This window comes from Lissotriton vulgaris, chromosome 7 (genome assembly GCF_964263255.1).
Source record: "Lissotriton vulgaris chromosome 7, aLisVul1.2, whole genome shotgun sequence".
Classification (NCBI taxonomy): Eukaryota; Metazoa; Chordata; class Amphibia; order Caudata; family Salamandridae; genus Lissotriton; species Lissotriton vulgaris.
The window spans coordinates 1,204,529,048-1,204,546,950 of record NC_141695.1 but is presented as its reverse complement, the minus strand read 5'-3'; the positions used below and the strand labels follow the sequence as shown (position 1 = coordinate 1,204,546,950).

At 45.1% G+C, this 17,903-nt stretch overlaps 1 protein-coding gene across 6 annotated transcripts in view; it reads left to right on the top strand.

Annotated features, from left to right (window-relative positions):
* LOC147703187 (uncharacterized) overlaps positions 1 to 17,421 on the top strand; it is a 901,849-nt gene extending 884,428 nt beyond the window's left edge. For 4 of the 6 annotated variants that reach the window (XM_086931717.1, XM_086931714.1, XM_086931716.1 and 1 more), the window contains exon 16: positions 14,390 to 14,585. Coding sequence is in view for 2 of the 6 variants with exons in the window: in XM_086931719.1 (XP_086787845.1) it covers positions 14,390 to 14,399 (10 nt within the window). In the remaining 4 variants the exon portion in view is untranslated. Of the gene's footprint in view, positions 1 to 14,389 lie in introns of all 6 variants that reach the window. The other 2 variants (XM_086931719.1, XM_086931718.1) reach the window with 1 other exon arrangement.
* The last annotated feature ends 482 nt before the right edge of the window (positions 17,422 to 17,903 follow it).

Below are 17,903 nucleotides of genomic sequence, written 5' to 3'. Positions count from 1 at the left end.
GTACAGGGCTCATGCACCTGTACCCTCGCCACTGGTGTAGTGCACCCAGCTACAGGGGTGACTGATCTATGCCCACTAAGTTCTCCAGCCCTTAGAGACCTTCCCTGATAAGTGCCTTGGGTACCTAGGGTACCATTTACCAGGGGCTGACCTGTGGCCAGAGTGCGCCAATTGGGTTTAGTCTTCAATGCAGTTTTAGGGAAAGAACATAGGCCCTGGGTACCTGATTGGCAGGAGCCCAGGGCACACTCAAAGTACATCAGCAGTTAAGCAAAAAGTGGGGGCAACCATGCTGAAAGAGGGCACTTTCTTCCACCAGCCTTGCATTGCGATTGGTGAGCACTGCGTGCCTCTTGCTCCATTATTCCCACTTCCTGTGGGAAACGGTGGCGCAAGTGCTGAGCCATCCTCTCACAAGCCGTATCAGACTGGAGAGATGCAGCAAAGTTCGCCATTCGTTGTGGACTGTAAACGACCGACTCACTGGGCAGAGCGATGTCATGAACAGTGGCTGTACGCAATGCCTGGCTGAAAACTTCTGGCTTTTCTGGGGAGTGTCCTGGCTTCCCTCATGGACATGACTTTTGATAGCACCTGTCTCTTCGGAGACAAGGCAGACATGGCCCTGGAGTGCTTCAAGGACTCTTAGGCTTTGGCCAAGTTCTTGGGCCTCTGTGTCCACATGTCCCCTATCTTTCCTCCCTTTCGTGGCTACGGAAGGTGCTTTCAGCCGTGTTAGCCATACCCCAGCCACGCAAGTTCAGCAAGCTCTGCGCAGCTGTGGGCATGGCTTCTGTCCCCGTGGGTTGGGCAGTCAGATTTTCACATTCCCATACTGCCTGCCTATCTGCACTACCTGCAGGTTACTGTAGGCCATGACCACTTACCATTCACTGTGCTCCCCTTTGACCTTACCAGCTCCCCTCGGGTTTTCACCATAGTGATGGCTGTGGTCTCTGCACACCTGCTTAGATCAGGGGGTGCCAACCTTCCTCCTATCTCAACGACTGGCTGTTAAAGGCGAGTTCGCCCCAGGCTGTCTTCTCCCACCTCTAGACTATAGTGAACCTTCTGCACTCACTGGGGTTCTCTAGCAACATGCCGAAGTCACACATGACTCCCTCTCAGATGCTTCTTTTCATCGTAAAGGTTCTGGGTACTGTGCTATTTCCGGGCTATTCCCCCAAACGGTAAGTCAAGGATATTCAGGCTGTCACCGATGTTACTTCCTCTCTCCTGGATTTACGCTGAGGACAACTCTAAGGCTGCTGTCCTCATGGCCTCCTGCATCCTGCTAGTGAACACATGCCAGGTTGCATATGCAGGCTTTGCAGTGGAACTTAGTTCCAGTGGGTGCATCAGGGGAATCTCTCCCACATGGTCCAGATCTCAAAGAGAACTGCACCGGACCTGCAGTAGTGGCTAAAAGACTGTGATTGGGTCAGAGGTAGACCCTTCCCCAACCAGACCACATAGTAGTGACAGATGTCACTCCTGGGTTGGGGACGCCATCTGGGAAAGGTGGAGATCAGGATACTCTGGGCTCCGGCGGAATCTGGACTCCACATCAGCTTGTGGGAGCTCTGAGTGATTCGCTTGTCATTGAAAGCCTTTTTTGCTTCAATCAAGGGAAAGCTGGTTCAAGTGTTAACTGGCAACACCACCTCCATGTGGTACTGCAATAAACAGAGCGGTTTTGTTGTGAACCCTTTGTCGAGAGGCCCTGCGTTTCTGGATGTGGCTGGAGCAGCAGTGAATTTCCCTGGTCGTTCAACACCTAACTGGTTCTCCGCACACCACAGTGGATGAACTCAGCAGTTTATGCCTTGTGGCTCACAAATGTTTTCTTCATCCGGAGGTGGACAAAGTCTTTCAGTAGTGGGGAGAGCCTTGATTAGATCTTTTCCCCTCGGCCGAATGCGCAATGGCAGCAGTATTGCTTGCTGGAGTTTCCAAGGCTGAACTCGCTCGGGACGCTTTCCGTCTCTAGTAGAAATCAGGCCTCCTGTGCGCCTTTCCACCAATACCACTCCTGTCCAGAGTGCTCAAGAGGATCAGGAGCGACCGGGCCCAAGTCATTCTTGTGGCTCCGGAATGGGCAAGGAGAGTCTGGTATCCCGAGCTTCTCCAACTGAGTATTGTTCCTCCTATCAGACTGCCCCTTGGGGAGGATCTTCTGTCACAGCAGCAGGCAAGTGTCCTCCTCCCGAAACTGTCAACCCTACGCCGCCTTGCATGGAAATTGAGCAGTGGCAGTCAACAGCACGATCTTCCTCCTGAAGTCTGTAATGTTGTTTTGGCAGCTATGCATCTCTCTACCAAGACCATGTACACCTGCTGATGGAAAAATGTGTAAAGTATGTGGCCTGGTGATTCCAGGTTCCAGGTTTTGCGATCAGCCGTCAGGGAGCGAACAGCTCGGACTGCTGCTGCCGACTGTTGCTATCGTCTGGACCGGCTTGGTTCCGATCACGTCCCCTGCCACCCCCTCCCCCCGCAAGCCTGTTATTCGAAAGTAGCCGCAGGGGTAGAGTGTGGTGGAGAACCGGCACTGCAGAACGGACCGCACCGGACTTGTAGTGCGGACCGCACCGGTCGCGTTTGGCGGGCGCTTGACAGCTTGCGGTTAGCGGCTGGCTTCCCTTTGCGGTTTGTGGCAGCGGTTTCGGCTTGGGTCCAGGGCAGCGGCCGTGGCAACCTGGACCCAGCAACGCGAGCATCACGAGCCTGAAGCAGTCGTCTGTGCACTGGGGCACAGGACCTGTCCTCTTCACACCTGCTTCTTCCCCCCCCCCCCCCCAACCCCCCGCTTCAGCTTCTTTGTTTGCTTGCGGGTGCAGAGTGTTGGGTGGGACCCGGGAGGAGAGGTGAGCGCGCCCAGTCGTAATCCAGTGCAGCAGTAGCCTATCTCCTCCCCGTATCTTTTGTCCTTTACTCCACCCACGGTTTGAGCCCCAGCCTGCTCCTCTCGCTGCCTATCTTCCCCTAAGCCAGTTCACCAAGGGGGGAGAGTGTGTCGTATTGGTTGACTAAAGTAGGAGTTAGGCTGGCGCAGACCAGAGATTCGCCACAGTGTCCTGCCGTCAGGAGCTTTGAGCGCCCCAGTTCAGACACAAAGACACTAGAAACCAGCCACTGGAATCATATCCTTAAGAGCCTGAAAAGTCTACAAACCCAGCATAAAACCCGGAAAGGCGGTCCGGGAGAACAAGAGGAGGGCGAAAAAACAGATAAACTCCCACAAGCTAGCGCAAAAATCGTAAAAGTGGAGGGTAAGGATGAGGACTAGGACAAGGGCAAGGTGGGAGCCTGTATGTATGTCCGTTCCGGTAAGCCCTCCACAGTCCTGGGCCAGCTAAACACAGAGGACATATTAATTACAGAAGCACGGCACGAGTGCGCAGCTACAACAGAAGCACTAGCCGTTGAGGCAAGCACCATGGAAACAGCAGAAACAGAAAAAAAAAACAGTGGAGTCTACCCCTCAAGCCAAGCATGCTGGAAGCAAGAAAATTACCCATTCAGCTTTAAACAGGCATAACTCCTGCCCGAACAGCACCAAACAGGCATTGATTACAGACTTTCTAAAGGTAGCAATAAAAACTACTGAGGAAAATTGGAGTAGACACGTGCCCAATCATTCCAAAGTTGCCAATACAAACATCCCAACTATCGCTGATAAAGACTTCCAAAAAGATGACAACACGATTGGTCTAGGTGATAGAAGTATCACCAACAGTGAGGTTAAAAGGAAAGAAAAGAAAGAACCCTGGCACATGGGATTGGATTCCACGGGTGATAAATATAAAGACACCAAACACCCCCAATTACAAACACCTAAAGCCCTCCTCCTTTCAGAAAGCCGGCTGAGCGAGCCACCCACAGGGCACACGCACCACCTGGAAAACCGCCCTCGCCAATCGCCAGTAGAGCAAAATCGCCCTTCCACATACTCAGTCTGGCCTCACCTGCTAAACACAATGGACACCATCAGCAAGGCTATGACTCTTCACGCAGACCAATTGGATACCCAAGTCGACCTCCTGAACATTCTCGCCATTCATGTTCAGGGGGTGGAACAAAAGTTGCATAGCTTCAACGAGATGATCTTGAGGGTGCAGCGAGACCGGGAAACATCTTACCAAATGTGTTAATGCTACTACCCAAATCATCGATAAACTAGCCTCAGTGCCAACTTTATTGACAGAATTACTGGTTACAACAAGAGAAGCTTAGACCAAGTCCCAAACACCAATAGAGATTGAAAAAGAAGCGCCAAAGGAAAAGGTCTTGGATGGTCTTAACTCCTCTGTGGGGCTTAAAAACAGCAAAATTAGTTCAACCCCCGGACCAACCGAACTAAGCAAGACCACTACATCTTCACCTAATCCACCAAGCACTCTTGACAATTCCAGTGCTGTGGACTTATCACTTCAAGCTCAATGTAAGCAGTCTCCATCAAGACAATTACAAGTATCCAAGCCACTAACTAAACGTGAGAGAAAACTACTGAGAAAGTCCAGAAAGACCAAACACACAAGCCAGGCATCAGATCAATTTCGGCTAAGATCTGTTCAAAACTGAATTCCTGAAGATGACAAAATACCACAAAATAGCATTGAATCAGCCAGGCCCAAAGAGCAATCGACTTCACCTCCTATGCCGCTAGTCATCCAAAGTACTTCAATTCTCAACTCAAGGGAGCCACCTCCGCCAGAAAAAATATATAGTTTATTCAAACCTGCAGCAAGTAAGGTGAAAAACAATCTAAAAACTCAGGCCACACAATCAACAGTAAAGTGCACCTCAACGACCACAAGGGAAACAAGACTGAGGGAGGCCACCTTGACCCAGGAAATTGGCCCAAGTGTAGACAGTAATTCAGAAACAAATAGGGGAGGTGAAATTCGTATACAAAGAAACACTCGGGAATTCCGAGATTTATTTCCGATTTTCCCAGAGCCCAAGGTGGCGAAGAATGAAATCAGAAGGAGCTCTGTAAAAGATTGGCCGCACGACACGCCAAACAATAATAAATTGGTTTTTAACCCCCAATATGTCTCCAGGGGAGTGCATGACTTCCTCAACAGAACTGCACTACTCCAATTCATTTAAAGCTCTCCACCCCCTTGAGCCATATCAATTCCAATGATATCGAAAGCATTGAGTTCAAACAAAACTAGAGTCCCACGGGTCAAGAATTAACAATTGCCACATTCACCAATAATACTCCTATCGAACAGATCTGGCAGCAGAAGGACACGTTTGCCAAGTGGGGCATCGAACTAAAAAAGATAGTCCCTTCCTGTTATCCCAGTCCATTACAACAACCACCTCACTCAATATGTCTGTTAAAAGGGGCAATAGGCCCAGATCTACGCAGCCTTACAAAGGAGAAAGAGTCCTTGGTCAGGAAAATCACCATCACTTTTGACCATCCTGAAGCCAGCAAGCCCTCGGGTTCCCGGCACCTGAGTACGGCAGTTACCCCCACTGGAAAGGCATGAATAACCCCAACAGCTTCACACACATACCAAGGTTGCAATATATGTTCTTGGAACGTGCACGGCGTGCACACAAACCTAGAAAATCCCGACTTCATGGATTTCATAACACAGTACAATATTGTTCTTTTTCAAGAATCATGGCAGAAAAGTCCTTCTCCAATAATTGGTTATAAATAGGGCTCCCGGTTTTCCGTTTTTACGGATTTTTACATATAAATACAGACGGAAAACGATATTTCCTTTGTCTGTATTTATATGTAGAAACAGTAAAATACTAACACATTTTGCCGCGCTGCCGAGCTCCAGTTCAGATTCCTTGCCACGCCCTGTTTATTCCTCTCGCAGCCGCTTAACCATCTAATCAGCTGTAAACTCTCACCCGTACCACTTTCGTCCCAGTTGTCCGACTCACTACACATGCGTGAGTCACCTCGCTCATCCTGTTCAAACCACTTGTCCTCCCCACTGCAATGGTGTAACATTATTCCCCAGAGGCTGAGCACGAGCAGAGAGCAGCGAAGGTGAACCCAGGCTAATTGAACAACCCAGGGGTACGCGGGACGCAAAGGGTTAGCAGGCTCCAAGTGGCAGAAAGAGGCAGAGGGAAACTTTCCAGGAACCCGACCACTTAGTACGCCTACCTCAGCTTGTCACAGAAGCCTCACATCGTATGCATATTCATTGAACGTGTGTGTGTTCATTTAGACTTCCTATTCACTGCGGGGTTGTGGCTTTTCGTGTTGTTGCAAAACCCGTAATCTGAGGCCAAAACATCAAGGCTCAATTTCACATCAGTTCCTGGCATCTTTTTGATTAATACAGTTTTCCTCTGCGAAGGCCCCCACCCTCGGCCCCACTAACTCTGAAGTTAAGAAATTCTTATGCCTGACTGCAGAGGCGCAACTAGAGGCAAATTTCGGGGGGGGGAGTGGGGGGCGGCATGAAAAAAATTGGGGGGAGGCGGGGTGAGCTGAAAGTTTAAGCAATAGGTAGTGGCGCTGCAGGGGCTCTTAGAGGGGTTGAAACAATAACAAAGCCTCATTAACATGAAAATGGTATTTTAAAGACCTGTGAAGTGCTCGGGTGCAGCTGGGTGTGTGCCCAGGATGCTGTCTCACCCCGGGCTGCCACACACGAGGAGGGGAGGGGGGGGCTTTGATTCCAATGGGCCTGCCTGACTGTGAAGCTCCCTCCACATTCAGTTTCCGTCGTTGGTGTGACAGGGGTTTGTTTAGAGAGTGTGGCTGTCTGGGTCACCAGGCGCTGGGGTGGACAGAGGCCACTGATGACCCCCTGAAGGTGGAAAGTGCTTGTGTTGTGATGTCTCATAGGTTTCTTTTTTTTGTTATTTTTCTGCAGCGTTAAGATGCTTAATGTGGGAGTTGTAGAGTCCACGATGTAATGTGACATTCACCAGCATGTGTTTTTGCAGTGTGCCCTGAATATTAGTCTGGGAGTGGGCACCATGGAATAAACCTCCCCATGCACCCTCGAAGTGTAGACTGGTATTGCCACATTCCATCTCCTCAGTTAAACATTTCACATTGCCCTAGGGCCTGCCCCTTCTCACTCAGAAATCACTTCTGGTCAACACTCTCAAAGGTGGATTTGGGGAATAAATATTCATCAAACCCTGCTCTTCATTACTTTTTAATGTCGTATTTCATGTAATCATCCCTTGTTAAAGAGAAGAGGCGATTTCTCCAAAATCTGCTATGGCCCTTGAGGCTGTCCTGGCTGCCTGACAGGATCCAGGATAGACTGTCCCACCCTCCCCACGTGCATGAAGCTTATCCATGCTTGTCTGCTCGGTGCCTGCCCTCGGGTGTACAGAATGCCCCAACTGCTTGATCTTTTTCTTCCAGTTACTCCAATTATACATTTCATGTGAAGTTCACAGAAGCATTCAGTTTTAGCTGGCGCTATAAAAAACATTGGCAACAATGGAGGTTTACCACTGTACACTCCTCTGAGAAGTTGGGGAGAAATGATGGATAATGTTGAATTGTCTGTTTCTCATTGAGATTTATATACGTTGTTGCATTGTTGTTATTACTTCCTGTTATACTTTGTTGAATTTTTCTATCAATGCTATGTCTTGTAAAGTGCAATGATACCCTATGTTCTAGCCAGCACTATATACAACTACCAATTAGGCCCCAGCGGTGCAGTGCCCCCCCCCCCCCCAGCCTAGTTAACAAGTGAATGGCCTTTTAAAGACCTGTGAAGTACTCGGGTGCAGCTGGCAGCTCAAAAACTGTGTGTGTGCCTGTCAGCATCGCCACTTCCCCCCTCTCTGCCCAGGATCTTCTGTGCCCGCCCAAGTCCATCATCAAATGATTAAATATTAGGTGGACATGAAACCTGCATTCATACATCGTCCTTTCTGTCGGGGTATCTCCCTGTTCCTCTCTACGTGCCTGAGTGTGCACTGTCTGATTGTTTTTGCATAGGGTGAGACTGAGTTCATGCCTGTCTGTACTTTGTCTGTGTGTATCAGCCTTTGCGTGTTGGGTTGTGGTTATAGGTACCTGACTCTCCCTTGCTTGACCTGGCATCCCTCACACTCCTTGCCCTTCCCCCAGACTTAAACCTCCTGCAAATATTGAACGAGTTTTCAATGGTTTTCATTTCATTCACAAACCAGAAAGAGCCACAGTGTCCTCAAAGTCTCTTGAAATGCACATGTGCTTGTACTACAATGGCAAAGGTTTCAGATGAATGTATTGTGTTGACCAATAACAACAGAGAGCATGTGTGCATTGTCAATTAAATTAAATGTGGAAAAATACTAGCTGTAGCGTCGTCTTTTGCTTGTGGCAAAAATAAATGTGGATAAATACAGAAAAAATGCCCAAAAAATAAATATGGATAAATACAGACGGAAATGGCAAAAAAATAAATACCATAAAACCGGGAGCCCTAGTTATAAAGAATTTCAGAATCCGGCTAAAAGCCACTAAATTCGGAAGAGCAAAAGGAGTCCTCTCCACCTTTATTTCAACAGAAATCCCATGGCACGCTTCTATAATAGACCTTGACTGCTCTTGGATGTTATGTGTCAAATTAAATGCCTCGTTGCTCCACATTCTCCTTATACTCCACAGCTACATCCACCCGGCATCCAAGAAAAAGAGCTTAAGAATCGAACAACTAATCACATCTCTAATAACACTAAAACTAGCCTACCCTGATGCTAACATCATACTGTCGGGCGACTTCAACATGAATTTACAACACAACAGCAATAAGGACACAACAGAGGCCATATTGGCCTCCAATCGACAGGTCTCCCTCGGTAAGAGATGCGCAGCTCGCCTGAGTTATCTCTCAATGCAAGTGCTCAATGGTCAAAGCCCAGCACATACAAGGATCACCCAAAAATCATGCTCAACCATCGACTACACATCTACAGATTACAACCTTTTCCCGTACATTGAGAACTTTCAAATAAAAAATAGGGCAGAAAGCGATCATCAACCACAATCGTTCACTTTATTAGGAAGTTTCGTACTTCCAGGGAAACCAAAGGCGATGTCTTCTTTAACCCAATGTTATAACTTAACGCCTCTGCTGGAAAAAGGAAAACATTGAAGATATCACATGTATATACTCCAGCCTCTTGGAAAGATCTAATCTAGAAACACTGAGCATAAAGTCCTGGGAGTCCTTCATCCATGTCATACATAACAAATTTTCCAAGCACGTCCATGGCCATAAAGCAGGAAATTTAAAGGGGGCAGCCTGGTACACCGAACGCTTGAGGAAACAAAAACGACAACTAAAAAAGTACATCAGACAATTACGATCACGGGGACCAGAACACCACCAGGGAATCCTGATTATAATTGCAAAAGCAAGAAGGAGCACAATAGGGACATAAGATTGGCCAAAAAAGAGTACAATGACATATCTGGGCAAAACTTCTCTATGTGCATGTAAACTAAGGGACTCGGAGCGTTTCTGGGATCAAATTAATCAGTTAACTAACAGCAGGAATCGACATCATAACTCGGATGTAATGGATACAACTTGGAGAGCCCACATTGAACACCTATACAACGAAACTCGATCTCCAATTGCCCCGAATAACAGAACAATAACAGCAAATGGGGCCGGCGGCGGAGGACAAGCCAACAATACGCTGACCCATGAACCGTCTCAAGACCTAGTCTTTTTCTGCTGAAAAAGTACTAAAGATAATAAAAAACTTAACCTGAGGGAGCTCCAGGCCCCAATGGACTACCAAATGCCCTGTTTCGGCATGACCCTCCATTTTGGTCTCGCATCCTGAATCCCCTTTTTAACAAAGCCATAACATGCGGTTTGATTCCTGAGTCCTGGAGAGGAAGTATCCTTAACCCAATCCACAAGTCTGGTTCCCGCTCGGATCCCTCCAATTACAGATTAATCGCATTGATAGATGTGGAGGCGAAACTATACGCATCTAATCTTTTGGTTGAGCTAGAGGCTTGGGTCAGCAGATCAAACTTAATACCTTACACGCAAACAGGATTTCGGGCAGGGATGGGCACCCTCACCAATATTTCAGCGGTTACTCTCATAGCCAATCAGTCATTTGCAAAATCTAGGCCCTTGTACGCCTGCTTTATCGACCTAAAAGCAGCTTTCGATAAAGTTTCAAGAGCCAACTTATGGGCAAAAATGCGAGACTGGGGGGGTTCCGCCACGACTCCTGATGGCCATCATCAATCTATACTCACACACGTGGGTACAAATCAAGAAAAGAGATGGGTCCAGTTTAACTGGCAAAATTCCAACAACCAATGGGCTAAAACAGGGTTGCGTACTGGCACCCTGCCTATTTAACATTTACACCTCCGACCTCGATAAGCGCCTCAGGTTAATCCAAGCTGACCTTCCTAAATTGGGGAGAAAAACGATCCCTTGCGTCCAATAAGCAGATGACATCGTCCTGCTAGCACAAACTCCTATAGGCCTACAGAAACTGAAATACAGAATTAGGAGACTATGCCACCTTGAACCAACTCACGATTAACCATAAAAAAAAACAAGTGTTATGCGTTTCTCTAAATCTATTAAAACATCGAAAAGTCAAACTTTTTCCTGGAAATTGGGTGAGCATCAATTGACTTGGGTTATGCGCTATAAAAACCTGGGCTTCCAGCTAGATTGTAAGCTTAACTTCAAATCACACTTGGACCAAGGTCGCATGAAAGCCAAACAACTGTTCGCTTTTAAAACCCTAAGGAAAAAACATATAGGATGCTCCACCGCCCACCTGCTTAAAGTGCTTGCTGCAAAATGTTTACCTTCCATTTCATACGGCTCAGAAATTCTCAATACTAAAGATGCCACAGTCCTAAACACAGCACAATCTATATTATTTAAGAGACTGTTTTCAATTCCGCTACACACCTCACAGGCACAAATCCGCCTAGAATATGGTCTAAAAAATCAGATTATGGCCAGACAAGGCAGCACCCTAGTAAAATACTACTGGAGGATGAGGGAGGCAGAAGATTACACCCTAGCCCATTATTGTTGGGTCGAGATTGAAAACCAAAAGAGCCTAGCTAACTCGACCACAGCAGCCCTGAAGGAATCCCTGTCGGCATTACAGTTCGAGGATGCTTGACTCACCCTCACAACGTACTCCGGATTTAAAATCTTAGTCAATAACGCTAGCAAACGGACCTTTTTATTAACTGATAAAACGTCCTTTGCAAAAAAACATCATGCCTGGGCTGTGATAAAGGATTACCAGAAGCTAAAGCCGCAACAATCCCTGTTGGAACAATTCTACCATCAGAAAAAACATTATCTGACTTTGATACGCATGGGGTCTTTCCCCTCAAAAGATTTGACCCCAAAATGGAAACAAATATGGCCATCCAAGGAGGGTTGTCTCTGTGGTCAAGGGGAAGAGTCACTACTACATTTTGTATGTACTTGCTCTTTTTTATTGGAAGCCCGAAAATCCACCCTCCGGGAGGCTCTAAGGAAGGAACAAATAAGAACATGTAGAGCAGTGGTCATTAAATGTCTCGGAGGGTCCTCAATTCCCCTGTCCTGCAGAGCCATAACACTCTGGAAAATTGCAGCAAAAGAACTGGCAAAATGCGACTCTGCCAAGCAGCCAACTAATGAGCAGATTTTTCCCAAATGCATTGTTATATTTGTCAATATTTTTAAAATAATAAGCATCTCCTTATTGTGACATCGACCTTAAGTCTTTTTAGGTTTTTAAAAATGTATATTCTAAAGCACTGCGTTTTATGATGGTTTTCCATCCTTTTATGATTTTTTTTAAATGAATCTAATAAAAGTATATTTTGACTTGACTTGTACAGAAAGGTCTATTGATCGTCTTTCACCTTCCCTCTCTCAAGTCCTTCTCTTTATTTTGACCCTCGCCCAGGAGGGCTCTGCTCTGGGCACTCTCAAGGGGTACCTTTCGGCCATGTCTGCCTTTTTGAGGCTGCCAGACCAACGCTCCTTATTTAAATCCCCTATTGTAAATAGATTTCCTAAAGGGCTTCTACATATTTGCACCTGCCCCTTTCATCATGCCTCAGTGGGACCTTAATTTGGTTCTCCCCTTCCTGATGTGTTCTCCTTTTGAAAATCTGCACAACTGCCCCTCCTCCTCTGGCTGCTTACCATCAAAACATACTTTCTAGTGGCAATAACATCTGCCAGGAGGTTGTGCGAATTGCAGGCTGTCATCCAAGTGTCCTTACCTGACCATCTTTCCTGATCAGTTGGTGCTTCGCACTAGGGCCTCTTTCTTACCGAAATTGTTAACTCCTTTCCACGTGGGGCAATCGGTCACCTTGCTCATTTTCTACGCTCCTCTGCACCCCTCTAAAGAAGAGGAGCGACTCCATCATCTGGACCCCAAAAGAGCAGTCGTTCTAACTTGACCGTACAAGAGTTGCAGCTGGATGACCAACTCTTCATGGGGTACGTTGGATCAAAGAAAGGTTGTGCAGTGCAGAAGAGAATTATCTCAAGTTATCCCCTGCATCAAAATGTCTTACTCTCTGGCCAAAAAGCAGCCTCCTGAAGGCTTAAGGACTCATTCCACCAGAGCTAAGGCTGCTACCATGGCATTGCATCATGGAGTTCCAGCCCAACATTTGTCAGGCGGCAACGGGGGCATGCCTGCACACGTTTAAAAAGCACTACTGCACAAACCGTCTATTTCGACAGGGACAGCCTTTTTTGATGCGCCTCCTCCGGGGATGGTATTGCTTGAGTATCTATTCCAAGGTGTAAGGAATCTGCGGCTAGATTTTTCTATCAGATGGAAAAGTTACGTAGCTTCGGTAACAGCTTATCTGATAGATACATGATCTAGCCACAGATTCCTTACCGACCCAACCACCCTCCCCGTATTGTGTACAGGTTTTTAGGGTCAGGGCTGTTCCCTTTCAGGGCCTTAGTTCTAAACACACGAATGTCATTGCACTTCATGGCTCTGCGCACCCGGCGTGGAATGTTGTGAAAAGTAACTGACATCAGTGTGCCTAAGTGATGCCTACATTGGTGACGTGGACGTCACAACTGCAGAGATTACGTCAACATCACACTGAGCCAACCGATCCCACCTACCAGCGCCCAAGGGTATTACTCAATGAAAAATCTTCTTGATCCAGTCGGACGCCTGTGAAATTCTAAGGCAAGGAATCTGCAGTTAGATCTTTTCTCTACCAGATAAGGCGTTATGAAAGGTAAATTGTCCATCACAGTAAAGCATCCTCTTTTGCCATGTGAGCACTGTTTACCAGAGTACCTCTCAGGGACATCTGTAAGGCAGCAATGTGGGCATCTACCCACAGTTTCATGAAGCACTACTGCCTCTGCCTTAGTTTAAGATATAGAACAGCAGTTGGACAGGAGGTGCTATGTGACCGGGTTCATTAACCCCTTCGATGCTGATGACGAGGTCAGCTCGTCATCAGCCACGGTGGTCGTGTGCTGATGACGAGCTCAGCTCGTCATGTAACGAGGCTTTTGGAAAAAAGCTGCGTAGCGCAAAAATTACCCCCGCACGCATGTGGTTAAGGTGAGCCTTAGGTCTGCCTTACTTATATATGCTGTTTATATCATTGTTTTAATAATTAATAGAGCTATGAATCCATGAAAGAGCTAAAACTGAAGAAAAGTGCATAAATGTGTCTCCAGTACTTCAGAGTTGATCTCTTTAATAGATTCATACACAACATGTCCCCTTTCTCAAGATCCAGATTATGTATTTGAAAATCTGACACTAGGTGCCTTTGTGGGGAGTTTAAATCTGGCTATTCACCTTATTACCAGAATTCAGTTTGCATAGTCAACTTGATGGACTACATAGTCTTTTGCTGTTTCAATGTTTTTGAAGTGCATGTGTACACGAATGTCAACGTTGACTAGAGTGGGACTTTCGGCTCAGTGACTGGGCATGATTCAGTCATGTGAATCTATGAAAGATTACACTACTGGAGAACAATAGCTGGAGGTAAGTAACTTTTCCTTTTTGTAAACATGATAGTTAACAAACTGTCAAATTACTTGTAATGAAATTCAAGTTTTTTCATGTATTATTAATTTAAGTGTTTTATGGCGATTTTAATGAACCAAAAACAAAGTATGAACTTTAGCTGAAGGAGAGTTGTCGGGAATGCTTTAAAGTGATGGAGCCAGTCGCCAGAACTGTGCCATGTATCCACTTAGGATTTTTCATTGGTAGACAATAGATGCATCTAGAAGGTGTAATGTAAAAGTACAGATCTTCCGTAAATTAATAACTTGTGACTCTTGGTACAGCTTTCTTCACATGCTACTTTCGTGCTTTTTGTTTAATTTGATCGTTAAACTTTCTTCAAGTAACTTTTGCTCTCTCCTCTTCCTAGGTCACCTTAAAAGCCAGTGGGGAAATGTCAAGCTCACATAGAACGTGTTCGCCCTCCTCCGTTCTCCTCTTTGCCGCTGTTGTGTAATATAATAAAACAGACTGAGCAGTGGAAAGAGGTTTAACAATCTGTGTCCCACTCCCCTCTCTAAAATCTCTGCTTTTCCATCTGAATAAAAGCCTCTGACCAAGCTGGATTACGATGAGACTGTTTTATGCTTCCTCCCTTCTCATCTACCAATGGGAGAACTTCAATGTGAATAATGAACTCTGAGGATTGTGCATAAATGGGGATTTGGGGTTGGAGGGGTTATGTTTTTGTTTAGTTTAAGGCTCCATTGTTCCCCATTTGTCTCTAGAGCAGCAGGCCCACTAAAGTTGCTCTTTCCAGTCAAACGAAAGTAGGGGTTGGGATATATTTCTACGGTGTTGTCTTGCTTTCTCTGTGTACTTTTCTGATCTTTGCGTCTTTTAAGCTGTTGCTTTAGACAGAAATGCAGGCATTGACAGGAAATGGATTGCCAGGTGTGGGGGAACAATAGGGTGCTAACAGTTATTTCATTCGGATTTTTTGTACACAGAACATATTAGGTGGAGAAGGCTGCAGATCTAAGCAAGCATTTTTGTCTCTGTATATATCAGTTTCAGTTTACTGACTTTTAATAACTGCTTGCTTCTGCAAATGTAAAATGGAAAGAAATGTGTGGAAATTGAGCTGTTAAGTGGATGTTCAGAATGTGCAATGGGCAGACAGTGTAGAGTGTGAATTGGCAGGAAGGAGAAGAAGCACCTATATTCCGTCCCTGTTTCATCACCAGTGACTTCGAAGCTCTCAGTGAAGAAAGCCCTTTTTGGAATAGTCCTGCGAAGAGTTCCTTTCCAGATTGAGCAACAGAAGGCTTTATTCCAGGCTTATGCAGCACAGAAATGCTCGATCTATGAGATCTGCACTATCAAAAGAGAAGGTCCTTTCATAACATCTATGGACTTGGTGCAGTTCTTTCATTATTTCATTTCAATTTGATTTCTACGATAAGCTTTGCAAGTAGGCCTGTTTTTTGTAGGTTCAATGATGGAAATGTCTAGTGGTGCCTGTGCCTTCACAATACCAGCATTCAGAACAGTTGACCTACATTGTGGCACTAATCAAAAGAAAAGCATCAAAACTATTCAAGGTCCAATCTAACACTTCACTTCATCTCTTTCAACATTGGAGGACTTTATGTTGAATCAGCCCAACTTTTTCAGTTTCTAGCAGCACTTGCAAAATATCACCCAGGTCCACACTTCTATTTGGTTGCTCAACCTTGGGGGCAGTCTTGTGGGCTTTCAAGAGGGAAGCACATGCTTACAAGGAAAAGTGGCACTTTCTTTCCCTCTGTTAAATACCTTTTAAAAAACCCCAGAAGGCCGCTCTGCAAGCCGTTGCCAGTCAGATCAAACACCATGGAGTTTAAGTGTACATAGAAGAAGCTCACAACTGGGCCCACCGATCCAGTAAAATCTTATGGACATGTTTTACTGTATATTTTTTTGTGATTGTTATACCATTTGAGAAAAACTTCTATCCGGCTGTAAAAATAACTGATTTGAGATACCGTCCATAGGTTGACTCCCATTTCCTTTCTCACTTGTCGCTAAGGAATGCACCTAGAAAATATTCCTTTTAGACTCTGACTTCGCACCCAGTATTGAAGCTCTATAATTGATACACCTTCTCTGAAGACCATTGTACCTTGCCACTCTTCTTTGAATTTAATGAGATGAAATTATTTGAAAGATTTGCACTTTAACCTGTCTGTTTGCAATGACCTGCAAGGATACAGCTGTCTTGTTATATTTAACTGTAATACATCCTGTGAGAAACTGTGAAATGGCATTTTGCTACATGATTTTACTGAAGGTGGGATGTGGCTGCTGACTGAGTAATGTCATCCCTGAGCGAGCTTATCTTTTCCTGATTGCATCTACTAAGGACATGTTCATGTATCACTTGTGCTTAAGGAATTTAACATCCATAACGCAAACCTACCAGTTCCAGCTATGTTTGTGTTGACTATCACTCTAAGAATAGCTAGACTGGTCTAGTTTATTTTCCTGCTTGTTTTCTTTCTTACTGCTTTAAAATATGATTTATAGCCCCTCAGAAAATGCCATTTTTCCTACCCGTTGAGGAACATGTTAGGCTCTACTTTTAGGTTTAGAAATTGCCTTACAAGAAGCTTTTTATTAGCCAGTGAGGACTGAGGGTGTTGTGTCAGTCAACAAAACTTCAGCTGTAAGAAATAAAACTAATGCTGGAACTTAAAAACTGTTGGATTGATCAGCGTCATTGAGTTTTAGTTATCAGGACATATTTAGACCATACAGACATAGCTATGTGATGTGAGGAAAGAGTAGTCGTGCTTACCTCGATCATAATTTGACACTAAGACCGTGTTAATGTCACAGACAAGACGGTGTATTATCCCTTAGTCAGACATCTACAATAAAGACCAGCATGAATGTTAATTTGGATCCAAATCCCAGCTACCCACTTGTCTAAGGCATGCAATGGAAAAAGTAATATAAGCTTTTGATCGGGTCATAGACACGCCTTCACTTAAAAAATGAGAATAAAAGATGCCATGACAGATTTACTTAGATGTGAAACAAATATTTTCTTTAGAATGATTTATTTTCCTTTCTGGGTTCTCTGGATGTTTGTTGTGAGTTTGGGGCTGATTTGTTTGTGTGCAATTTTTATTTCTTTCCTGTGAGAGGCATCCAATGCCTTCAAATTTTCCCTGGATGGCATTGTAGACACACTTTGTGATGGTTTTAGGGACAATTGAAATGTGTGCGGGGAGGCAATTGAGATTCCAACACCTATTTGGGGAGTCCTAAAAATGATTTTTTTTCTTCTTCAAGAAGGGTTTTCATACTGTCAAGTATGTAACTTGATGTTTCTTAAAAAATAGAAAAAAAATCATTTATTTTTTTTTAATATGTACAGCAAGAATTCTTTTCTGTCAATAAATATGCTAAAAATTATCCTGTGTCTTTATTCACTGCACACATTCTTGTGCCAAAATGTATCTTAACAACCTTAAGGATAGTGAATTGACACATCTGTAAATGTTATTGCAGGTAGCTCTTGATATAGACTTCTAGCTGCACATTACTCACCTTTTGAATACTCTCCACGAGTCCGACTGGATCCGTAAACTTTTCAGCAGTACCTCTGCACCCCAGTAGATAGTGCTGTGCTATTTCGCACTGGTGCTGTTTCGCTTCAGAAAGGTCATGCGGAGCCCATATAGACTCACTAACCACTAGCACCACCTTCCATCTCTCTTTGAGACCCTTGAGAAGTTCATGAAATAAAGACTGCTTTTATTTATTCTTCCATTGAATCATCATGGGTGATTGCAAAAGGACTTCTAAGTTTGCCTATATGCTCTTTTGCTGGTAGCACTTTAAATTTGGATTTTATTGATACACCATGCATAGAGTGCTGAAGTACTGCCATAGAC